The 12,684-nt window shown below is 37.4% G+C and overlaps 1 protein-coding gene across 1 annotated transcript in view; it reads left to right on the top strand.

Moving 5' to 3' along the window:
* ARHGEF38 (Rho guanine nucleotide exchange factor 38) overlaps positions 1–12,684 on the top strand; it is a gene marked incomplete at its 3' end in the record, with an annotated part of 147,797 nt that overhangs the window by 32,619 nt on the left and 102,494 nt on the right. The window contains exon 2 of the mRNA XM_082610543.1: positions 6,873–7,054. Within this exon, the coding sequence (XP_082466669.1) occupies positions 6,873–7,054 (182 nt within the window). The remainder of the gene's footprint in view (positions 1–6,872; positions 7,055–12,684) is intronic.

The raw sequence follows: 12,684 nt of genomic DNA, 5'->3' as shown, positions 1-12,684 counted from the left end.
AGATAACTTTTTACACATTTTTGAAGCCTTATTCATTCATTTAAAATATTTTTAAATGTTTTATCTGGTGTTTTTAAATGTCTCTGAATCTCTACCAGTCAAGCTGGGATTCATTTTTCATGATTTGTGAAATATACCTGGAGCAGTGTGCCTTTCTTATATAGTCGTTTATTTCTTCTCTTTGCTGTTGTCACTGCCATGACCTTCAGAGCCACTGCCACAGCTGGAACTACCACTTGAGCTATTGTGTGGCTGCTTAGGGAAACTATTAAACTGAATTCAAGACAATAATGCATTAGAACACAAGGACTATCTGGTTTATTATTGATGTCTCTCTAACTGAAAACTTTTGTACAATCCTGTACCTGTCCTCCAAGTGTGATTTTTCTGGCCTGTACTGGAAACCAAGACATTAGACAAAGATGAAAAAACTATATTGAAAGAAAAAGTCTAACTGACAATCTCATGTTTATTTCACTACTGAAACTCAAGCTATTGTGGCACAGGCAATCTTGGACTAGTAGCTTGGGAAGGTTCGCTAAGGAACACTGAAAAGTGGGAGGAAACTTACATGTAGTTCAAGTTCTTAAGAGGGGCAATCTAAACAATGACTGTGATCTTTCAGGGATTAGATTATATGGGGATATTGGTTTCCTATTGCCTCTGTAACAAATCACCACAAATTTAGTTGTTTAAACTAACACAAATGTATTATCTCAGTTTCTGTCGGTCAGAAGTTCAGAGTGGTCGAGTCTCTGCTTAGAGTCTCACAGCTGAAGGCAAGGGGTCAGTAGAGCTGTGCTCCTTTCTGGAGGTTTGAGGGGGGAAGCCTTTCCTCACTCTTCAGGTTGTTGGTACCTATTTCCTTGCTGGCCATCAACCAAAGGCTGTTCTCAGCTTCTAAGGGCCACCCGCATTCCTTAGCTCTTAGCCCCTCTTCCTCCATCTTCAAAACCAGCACTGGTGGGTCAGGTCCCTCCCAGTCTTCACCTCTCCTTGTGTTCTCTTCTGCTTTTAAGGGCTAATGTGATTAGATTGGGTCCATCAGAATAATCTCCCCATCCCAAAGTCTGTGACCTTAATCACATCAGCAAAGTCTCCTTTGCCATGTGAGGTCACATATTCACAGGTTGCAAGGATTAAGGTGTAGACATCCTTGGGAGGCCATTTTCTGCCTACGACAGTGAGCAAGAATCCAGATTATAGAACCCAGGAGAAAACATATTAATAGTAGAAAGGGAAGTCAGGACCACTAATGTCCAGGTATGAAGACCACTGATGTCCAGAGATATTTTCTGAAGCCCAGAAGTTTCTCCATGAAGACATGCAACAGGACATTAGCAGATATCCATGAATCAGACTCACAGCTGAGGCTCAAGCAGGTGGGATTTGATGTTAATAGAAAGCCCTCAGCCTGATAGCCACTGGTAATCTTTCAGACACCACTCAAATTTATCCAGGCTGGTGTGCTTTCCCTCTCTGGAATGACAGAAAACTCTTCAAGGAAGAGGAAGCCCTGAGGCACCAGTCTTATCTCCTGCTAAAGCTATCTCTTGGGCTTCCCTTTGAGGTTGGAAGTGGTTGGCATTTTCAATCCAATTTTGGGGCTTTCAGCCTGTTTAAATTACAGGCCACCAGCAGAATATCTTTTTTAGGTGTTTTCTTTTATCTCTCCTTATAGATTGCCTAGCCATGGTCTGAGTTCATATCTCATTTGTATGCTTTTGCTGAACGTGGCAAGGAAGAATCAGAACATGCCAACATTTTTATTTTTTTCTACCATTTCCTCTAATTATATGCCTTAGTATTTGGTAATATAGATTTACCAAATATTTTGCCACTGATGGTAATGGTCACCAACTCTCCAGACTATAGATGTCTTCCTGGTATCCTTCCTCCCCCACTAGACCACTTTCACATTACAGGTTGCATTATTTGTAGCACTTAAATTTCTAGATATCAAAATCTCTGTCATATACTAATAAACTTTCTTAAAAACAACAGAAAAATGTGGCTTAACACATGGAAATTTATGTGTCTCATTCAAGAAGTCTAGGAGTAAGGAGGCCCTTTACATCTTTCCATACACTGCCATCCATTGTGTATAGGTCTTAATCTTTGTGGCTAGTACTTCATGGTTCCAGCATGGCTACCACACCTCCAGGATTCACATCCACATTCCAGGCAATAAAAGAGGCAAGAAACATAAGGGGTGAAGGATAGAAGAAGGGGCATCCCAACCAAGTTCGCCTTTTTACAGACTCCTGAAACCCCTCTCAGAGATTTTTGCTTACATCTCTCTTTTGCCATAAATGAGACGTAGTTTTAAAAAGAATCTAAGAAGTAAGCATTTTTATCTATTCAGGGTTCAATTTATAAAAGACAAATGGGAGAATAGATATTGGACAGGCAAAGAGCAGTGGCTGACAACTATATTGCTATTGTAAAGAATAAAGATATATGTATATATATACATGCTTACCAAACAAAATTACCACCATATAATGCTAAAGTTCAAGAAGCAAGTTGTAGAGGAATGTGTATATGAGTATTTGTTGTTAAAAAAAAACAAAAACAATTAACTGCTATATGTATATATATATATACGCGCATGAAAATATTTTGGGAAGGTTATACACTAAACTGGAATGCAGCTAAAAATACAGTGAAAATTATATTACAGCTAATAAACAGGAATTGCATCTAATAATAATAGCAAACATTTACACAGTATCTACTATTCTTCCAAGCACTGTTGTGTTTAACAAACATTAACTCATTTTATCTTCACAATCACTTTATAAGATTTTACTAATATTACCCTTAATTTACAGATGAGGCAATGGATGCACAAAGAGTTAAATACCTTGTTCAAGGTCACATACCTAATGTTAGAGGTGGAGTTTGAATCCAGGAAGTGTGGTGCAAAGTCTAGGCACTTAACCTTGAAAATATATATAATTTTATAACTTGATAGAATTAAATCAGTTACCTCGCCTTAAAACCCACCCCAAAACAGCAGCAGCAATAACAACAACAGCAAAGCAGAAAGAGTGTACATGAACTCTAAGCAAAACGTGGGCTCTCAGTGAAGACTGTCATCAGTCCTCCCCAGCCACGCCCTTACCTTCGGGTGCTTTTTCATCTCTCTAGAAGACCAGGGTTCTCCCCACACATACTCCCAGCCCAGGAGAGCTACCCAGGATCCCAATCACCAGCTCTATTCTGAATTTCCTCCATGAGCGATGCCCCTATTTTTCCTTCTCTTCCTCTCCCATCTAAACATAGCTGTCCACCCACTTTGGAGTCATGCATTTTTCTTGACAAGTTGATAACTATAAAATAATGAGATAACTGTTTGCCCTAAGAGGCGGGAAAGTTCAAGAGCTGAGAGAAAGAACCCTGTCATTCCCATGCCTGTGGAAATAACTAACATTTATGTGGTTTTAAAGACCTTAAGGAGCTTCCACATACTGTTGCTCATTTCATCCAGTCTTTATGATAACCCTGTGATGGTTTTCATTCCTAGTTTACAGAAGAGGAAACTGAGGCTCTGTGAGAATAAGTACTTTTTTTTTTTTTTTTAATCCACCAAGTTCTCTCTGTGAACAGTGACAGAGGTGATCTTAAGTCTGGTTATCCTTTCCCCAAACTGCAGCAAACTCCTTTTACATAAACTTTCTTGGCCAGGAATTTCCACATATGTTACTCATGAAATCTGTAGCTAGAATAGTGAAAATTTATCATCACTGCTGGAAAAATAAAGCTCGAGGGTAAAAGAAAGAGGTTGGGGCCTCCCTGGTGGCGCAGTGGTTGAGAGTCCGCCTGCCGATGCAGGGGATACGGGTTCGTGCCCCGGTCTGGGAGGATCCCATATGCCGCGGAGCGGCTGGGCCTGTGAGCCATGGCCGCTGGGCCTGCGCATCCGGAGCCTGTGCTCCGCAACGGGGGAGGCCACAACAGTGAGAGGCCCGCATACCGCAAAAAAAAAAAAAAAAAAAAAAAAAAAGAAAGAGGTTGGGCAAGGGGAGATCATTAACGTGGTACCGTTTTCATTCACAGTAGCATATTTCGGTTAAAACTATCTAAATGTCCTTTTAGCCTCCATTTCCCTTTAGTTTTGACACAGTCTTTTAGTTTATGCTAACTACTGGAAAATAGTCATTCCTAAAGATTTATGTTTCCTTCTTTCCTAAATACTTAGCTCCTCTGTTGCTTTATCTAGAAATAAAAGATTATTATGGCTGACTGCTGATTTGGGTGATCTATATTGGTCATATTCGTGTGTTACAAGTAGTTTTACGTGTAAAAACGTAGTATAACTGAAATGTAAAAGTTTTAAAGGTTGAGAAGGATCTTATAAAAACAAAGCTTGTGCCCACAATGCATTGCGGAGAGTTTGTTGGTTTAAGAAATGCAAACAGAACCCGTGTTTAAAGACCGGATGGGAAAATGATTGTTTTCCGGAAACAATCGGAAAATGACTGGAAGTCTTTGTTCCCACAATAAATTTGAGTCAAAAGAACAAACAAAGGTAGCTCTCAAGATTGTTCCACTCTGAATTCTCTAAGAAGGTTTTTATCCCTGAAGGGAGAAGTTTCTGAAGTTGAATATCTTGACTGACACTTTATTTCCATCCCTGTGACCCCCTAACTTGATTCCTAACAAGATATTGAGCAGGATTGGAAAATCTAATTTTTAATTAATAAAATCTGATATTGTACATTTAAATTGCAGCAACTGGAGAAATCTGTAAAATAAGTTAAATTGATGTAGTAATTGAGTCCTGGAATTGAGAACTAAAAAGAACCTGAGAATGTATTTTTGGAATATTTCTTGGCCAAAGATCAGGAAAGACTCCCTTCTCCTTGCTAGGCCCCCCTTATTTGTAAGGCAAGAAATGTTTAGAACTTGGAAAAGCAGACATCGGTTAGAACAGTTTTTCAGCAGTGCCCCTTTTATTTTTGAGGTAATATTAAATAATAATTGAATACTATCCATACTGGTTTGCCAGCTCTCTACTAGTGAAGTTTCTGTCTGTGAGCTATTTTATATATCCCAGGAGAAGAGAAGCCCCATCACTCCCCCCTCTGCCCTCTGACTTCCAGCCCCCAACCTTTTAGAAGGAGCAGCCAAAGGTAGGCTCCCAAAGGTCACAAGGTCCACTTGTGAATACAACCTGTTCACTGCATCTCTCCTTGCCAGTGACCTGCCTTTCTCTTTTATATCCAGAAGAGTTCATAACAGTGACGCCTAATTGTAACTCTTCCTGTCGAATTTAGGGTGCTGAGAGACAGGCTTTTTACACCTTCCAATAAAAGTATCATAAATTAGGAAGAACCCCCAAGTTCTCATAACACAGATCAGGATATGAAGGCTCCTTACATGATTTTCTTCTTCAATAACTTATGTAGATTATTTCTCTGGCACTGAATGGTCTAAACCTTGTAAAACCACGTGCTGTTAAGTGCTATTGGTCAAATCCTTCTTCTTTCCTGATGAAGGAAGAATAGTTTCTAGGCAAATGACCCAGAAGCATATTCACCTGCAAGTCAGAATTGTCCAAAGGCCAATCTAGTGCACCTTCCAAACTAATTACCACCACAGTATGCTTCCCGAGGTTTGATTATGAAGCTTCTGTCGGGACTCCTGAAATGACTGGGCCAGGGACAGAGGAATGCTCACTATTCTTAGTGTCTCTTCATATTCTAGGGGCAGTCTCTTTACATTGAACCATTAACTCTGCTATGATAGTAGTTCTCCAGTTGTCTTAGCTCTGGGGTCAGTCAAGAGAACATCCTCTCTTTATTTCCATTTCCATAAGTGTGATCTGTGCACTTTTTCCCCCATACAGAGTCTTTCTAAGCCCTTTTGTAAAGCTCTACATTCTCAGGAAGTAGTGTCAGCATTAGAGATGTCTTACACATCAGTTACTAGAATCATATTAGTTTTAAAGGAAATAAAATTACTTCTGCAACTAGAGACTACAATGAAAATTAAGTTTGTGATGGCATCAGGCTTGAAGCAAATCCATTTACACACACACATACACACTGCCCCACTATCTGTCACTGCTCCGATTTCATCTGTGACCTAGCTGTGGCTTCCAAAATTTTACATCACTGTGGGGAAGCTCATCCTTGAAGATATTTAGCTTTCTTACATTTTACTTTATATAAAACCTTGGCTACATGTGAGGCTTCCCATTTATCTCAACATCTCCTCAGCACTGTGATTTTTTTAATTAAAAATTTCCGTTTGGCAGCTCAAGAATTCTGAAATAACAAGATATGCATCCCATTGAAGATGAGCTGTGAAAAACCTTAGTTGAAATTTGTTTAACCTACCACTGCCTCACTCCTCAGAGATTCTGTGAACTGAAAGACAAATCTCAATCATGTACAATTGTTTTCCATTTCATGGAGATTTGTGTACCACCCACTGAGAATGAGGGGCAATTATTTTTAATAATAGAGACAAAATTGGAAGGTGTTCCACTTACTAATTAAAAATCTTCCCTTGACATAATGTGTCCAAAAGAATTCTGAACTATGATTTTATGCATTTTATCTCTAGCTGAAGACTAGGTTTATAACCTAATATAGTAGCAATGGGATATTTTAAAGACTAGACATGTCAAATATTTTTTAACTGACCTGTTAGAAGTATTCATTCTCACACCTCTTCCTTCTCATAGTTTCATAGGATTCCAACCTTAAGGGAAACTTCCACACATCACTTCCCAATAACACACGTGAAGACACTCTAAGCCTTTTCCCTTGCTAACAATAATCCTGCAGTGGCGTTGTTTGTAATGAAGGAACCAGAAATCTCAACAGAATGCCTCACAAGTACATGTTTTCATTTAACAGAAAAGATGACCCCACAGGCTGGGTGTTCCATGGCTGAGACCCTAACTCAGGAGAAGAAACATCAGAGAATGATGGCAAAGCGTTCGAAAATCATCAAGGAGCTGATACAGACGGAAAAGGACTATCTCAATGATCTAGACCTGTGCATTCGAGAAGTGGTTCAACCCTTGAGGAACAAACAGGTAAATGCAACTTTGAGGGTCCCCCCTGCCGCCACCCATATCCTAAATAGGATCACCAGCACCATGAAATCAGCACTCAAGTGCATCAGGCTACCCTCTGCCACAGCGATGGTGGAGTGATGTGCCTCCTCCCCTGAGGCCCTGGGTGTGGACTAGCAGAGGCATCCCCAGACTCAGACTTCTGTCAACACAGGGACACCCAGAGTCAAGGAAACTGTATTCTAAACTATGGGGGAAAGGAAACTCAGTTTTTGCCATTTTGAAATTTCAATGTGTTCTTTCTTGGATTCCTGTGGAACTGCTAACAACATGTGAGCAAGGAGTTTTTAGCAGTTTAGGAACAACGCGCTTAATTTGATCCAAAGAAGTCAAGGTTTCAGAAGAGAAAAATGTGGGGTTTTTTTTCTCCCCTACATTGAGAGCTCAATTAAACTTATGACTATTAACTAAGTAAAATTCAACACAGAAATTAACCTGAATGTAAGATAAAAAATTTCTCTTTGATAGGACTGGCCTCGGACAAAACTTGAGGTGTTTGTATGTTAATCATTCTCCTCCTTTTTAATCAAGGCCTTTTCAGGGAATTTCTTTCAGGCAATTAGAGTAAAGGTACAAGGATGTTTGTGTGTGTATATATATATATGGTCACTAGGCCAGTAAGTGGTCCTCATATACAATTCAAACAATATACAAAAAACATAAACCATAAACAAAAACATAAACAAAGTAAAAATGATCAGAAATTCCACTACTCAAAGATAATCACTATTCACATGGTTGGGAACATCCTTTCAGACATCAGTTTGGATACTTACATATCAACACACACATATATATTTTTACATAAATGTAATCAGAACCACACATGCTACTTTGTAACATACTTGTTTCATTTAGCAGTCTGTTGGGTGTATCTTTTCATGACCACTAACACTTTGCAATGGTTTTCTACTGTTACTGATGCTGAGACACATATTTTGGGTACTGTCACCTTATCTGCATAGAATAAATTCTTAGAAGTGGAATTGCTGGGTCAAAGGATATGCATATTTAGGATTTTGATAAAAATTGCCAGCTGACAACCAAAAACTTGATACTGTTCTAATTTTCATTCCCATTAATATTGCTTGAGAGGGTGCTTCTCTGCAGCCTCTTTAAAGCTGAGCATTATTGGTTTTATAAACAACAATGAAGACCAGGTGCCTTCGATTTCTTCTGACAAATATCTTCTTATATATTCATCAGCCATTTCTATTCATTTAATCCCTATTCATATCCATGTCTTTTGCCCTTTAGAAAAATTATGACTTGTCTTTTTCTTATTGTTTTATAAAACCTCTTTTTACATTAGGGATATTCTTTTTCAACCCCACATGTTGAAGCTAATTTTCTCAGTTTGTCCTTTGCCTTCTAACCTTGATTAAGGTTAAAAAGTCAAAACCTTCTTTATGGTTTATTTGTTTGTCTTTGCCATGTTTAAGTGGTCGGATATATCCAACTTTGTGGATTCTGGGTTTGGCATCTTAACATGTACCACATGATTATAAAAATATGATGAGTCAATAGTTCCAGCATCAATTATTAAATCTTTCCCCCAGTACTTACAATATCCAGAAGCAAAGTTTATATTTCTTAGCACAAGACTCTTCTCAGAAATAATAGAAAAAGTATCTGGTCTACAAATCAGGGAAAACCAGTGTAGATCAAGGTGACCTTTGATATAAAAGGGTTTTTTTTTTCTTTGTTTGGTTTAGGACAATGTATAAAGAAAAGTGGCAAAGCAGGCTTGGCATATTTCCTCATAGGGAGTCATCTTTAGTTTTCTTCCCTCATGACTTTTTATTAGGTACTTACTATTTGTTGGGTCCTGTTTCAAACACTTCATTAGTATTCTGATTTAATCCTCTCGCAGTTCTCAAGTTAGAAGGCAACTTTCTGAATCTGGAAATTTCTTAGTAATTCTGTAAAAGTAGGAATAACATTCATGGTCATGATAAAAATTTGCTCTCAAGTTTCATTGCTAAATATATAAAAATATTTTGGTGTGTTTTTCATTTAATATAAACTAGCTGCATTGATGCAACCTCTATTCTGGCAGATATCCAGAATAGATATCTATAATTATTCAAATTATTATTATTCAAATTATTATTCATAATTATTCAAATATTGATTTTAAATGCATGTGGCATTAGACTCTACCACTATCTACCCTCCCTTAAGGTACAGTTCTAACCAGTCACTCTTATCTTTGAAAAAATTTAAACCTGTCTCCATGTCTCCATAACTTCTCTCTCTCTCTACCTAATTTTGCCATCCATTTTTGGTAATTTCAACATTCAGGCAAACGATCTATGCAGCCTCCCAGCCTCTCACTCAGTTCTTTGACTGGTTTATATCCAGCAATCTTTCCTCAACTCCATCTCAGCCACTCGTTCCAGGGCCACATCCTACAACCATCATTACCAATAACTTCACACCCTCAGAATAAGAATTACAGGCTTACCGTTCTCTAACCCCCATGTCCTCTCTTTCAGCTCACTCCCGCTGCTAGAGCCAACAATTTCCTGATGCCGCCAGGACTTCCACCCTACCGAGCTCATCACTGCCTTTTCACATGTTCATCAAGCCCACACCTGGTTTAGTTCCCATGGGTCCTTCATTTTAAAAATCACTCCTTGCAGATGAACTCAATTCCCTTTTTGCTCTCTCTTTCCATTTACTTGTCTGAAAAAACCTGCCCTCCATGAAGTTCCATTTTCTGCTTACTTTCCACCTTTATCAATTCAGCTTAACCAATCTCTTAAAATTCATGACCATTTCCTTCAAGTGGGCCTCCCAGTAATGTCTCTGAAAGTATTCTTTCACATCTTTTTCTTACTCCTCACATCTCAAACACTCCCTCTTTTCTTTGAACTCTCAGTTAACACACTTTTCCATCATTTCATTGAGAAAATACACACAGTAAGAAGGTTCACACACTTCCATCACCAAGTCTACCAACCTACCTGCATCTCTACCCACATAACCTGGCCAGAAAACTTCTCTACTAATGCAGGATTCTATCCCCTCAAGCTTACTCCAGAATTTTAGTCCTGTCAGTGTCCTTTTTCTGTCCTGCATAATTGATTTTACTCTCCCTATTGGATCTTTCTCATCATTGTCTGCTATCTTAAAAAACAAAAACACAAACTGTCTCTTGATCCTAAAAGAATCATCTATATTCTCTATCTTTATTTCTTTCTCTTTTTAAGTTGAATACAAAGTATTTAATATGTATAAAAACAAAGGTGATTAAGATATGTTTCAAAATAAGCACAATTTACCAAAATTCTGCCCCTGTGATGAGTTAATGATCAATATAAAAAAGACTACATATATAATACCTTCCTTGGAATTCATAATCCATTTTCGTATCAAATGGAATAAGACGTTTATTCAGAATGGAAATGTTCTCAATTTTACACCATCTACTACACTGGTGCGTTAAACTGGTGTCACCAATATACATGCCGTTGCTGAGCTATACTCTTGTGTATGCTCTCTAATTTTTGTATTTTCACTTTTGTTGTCTTTCTTATTTTTTGCTTCCCATGTAACTCTTAGAAGCAATTCTAAGAATTGGTGTTTCAGACCATGTAAAATAAAATGTTCCCGTTATGGTGACATGTCGTTTATTTATTTGGCATGTTTAACTTTGGCTCTCAATACTTTGAATTACCGTTCTCGTAACTCTAACTCATATTTCCTTTGTTATGCTATTGGGATTGCTTATAGCTTCTTGATTTTTCACATCTGGCACTTCCCTTTGTTTAGTTATCTTTCAGTGCTCTCTGCCTTCCTCCTTGTGGAATTTAACTTCAGTCCAGTAATCTGTATGTCCTCTCCACTAGTGTTGTAATAGCAATCAGTGGGAGGTTTCTGAGGTCTCACGTCTGATCAACCTTTTCCCCATTTCTTAATGCTTTTAAGCTTTGGTTAAGTAAATAAATGCTCAGGAATTCAGATGATTCTTATAAACATTTATATGCGTGCTGAGATAGTTAATTTATGCCCCAGTCCATTAACTTTACCACCTTTTCATTGTTCATTAATTTTTCATGTCCTCCTTCCCTCCTAAGCATTTCAGTACCATGGGCTTTGCACACAAGCCACCTGTCATCAGTTAGTGTCAAAATTTAGAAATTAACACATACAGTTTTCATGTTACCATGGAAATGGTCTGCAAACCGTGCTTAGCTAAACCAGAGGCAACATAAATAAATATTTTACATGTACAGGTTAAGCTGGAAGGGACTTTGGGATGTCATCTGATGGATGTCTTTTCTCTTGTTGAGAAGACTGTCTTTTCTGCATTGTATTTCCTCCATGTCTTCTTTCTATGCAATTGATCCATGTCTTTACAGTCCCAGAAGAAACAAGTCAGTTTATAAAAGTGAATACAGGAAGAAGGAAGTTGAAAACTGAGAAAAGCACTGTTCTGAGTGAACTTGCATGAATGAATCAGGGTACAAATGAATGTCTGGACCCAGCGCTTGACTGACACCTGTTTTGTGATAATTGTAGTTACAAAACTTGATCTTATTTCAAGGCTTTTCTATAAACAAAACTTCACCTAACTGAAGGCAAGGTCAAATCCAGCAGTTACATCTTCTTTAGTGACAGCATTGTGAGAGATTTTGCAAAAAAGGCAAAAATTATCCACAACATTCAGTGTAGAGATATTTGGTGGGAAACTGGTCCTATTATTTATTATCCAAATAGGGCTATAGAAGAGACTCTACATTTTTGGCAGTAAGTCAAATTAAGTCAAAACCAGAGTAAATTAACCTAACCATGGAAAATGGTTTTATGTGTAAGGAAAGGACCAAAAAGTGATTGAAAATAATAGTTAGAGGAATTTAAATACATGTTTTTACTTTTCTTAGTGTTTAATTATTTTTTTATTTGTAAAATTCACATAATACAAAAATACCAAAGATCTCAAGGACACGATAACATCTTATAGCTATTCAGTTTCCTTTTCTAGAGGCAAACACCATTACCAGCTTATTTTTACCCCTCCAAGGGTATTCTATTTATGTATATATATTTGAATACACATTTAGTCAATTTCCATCTATGTAATAAGAAAGTTATATGTATTTATTTTGGATTTACTCATATTTGATCTAATTGTGTGAATTATACTTGACATTTGTGTTTTCTGAAAAAAGGACAAATAATTTTGTACTGACAAGAGCTCAATTGGAATTTTCTGTTAAAATTTGGACACCATTTATGGCAGCAATTTTGTAAGTAATTTTCATTAGAAAAAATATATAGAAGAAAATAATCACCTATAAATTTACCACTTAGAAATAAGCAAATAAGAAAATAAGCAAATAAGAAATAAGAAAATATTTTGGTTTATTGTCTAGGTATATACAGATATACCCAAATATGTTGTGAAACTGTAATCATACCCTTATGGAACCTCTTCCCCCTGAAAAATATATTTACGTGTTTTATTTTAAGCCATAAATAATAAAAAGTAATTTAAATGGAAAATATTTTATTTTCTTTATTGAGGGACCATAAATTTGAGGAGAACAATATCAAGCTCTCTCTGTATGCAGAGCCCCTTGATT

This window comes from Mesoplodon mirus (assembly GCF_964341445.2).
Source record: "Mesoplodon mirus genome assembly, chromosome: 2".
NCBI lineage: Eukaryota > Metazoa > Chordata > Mammalia > Artiodactyla > Ziphiidae > Mesoplodon > Mesoplodon mirus.
This window is presented reverse-complemented; position numbering and strand designations above follow the sequence as displayed.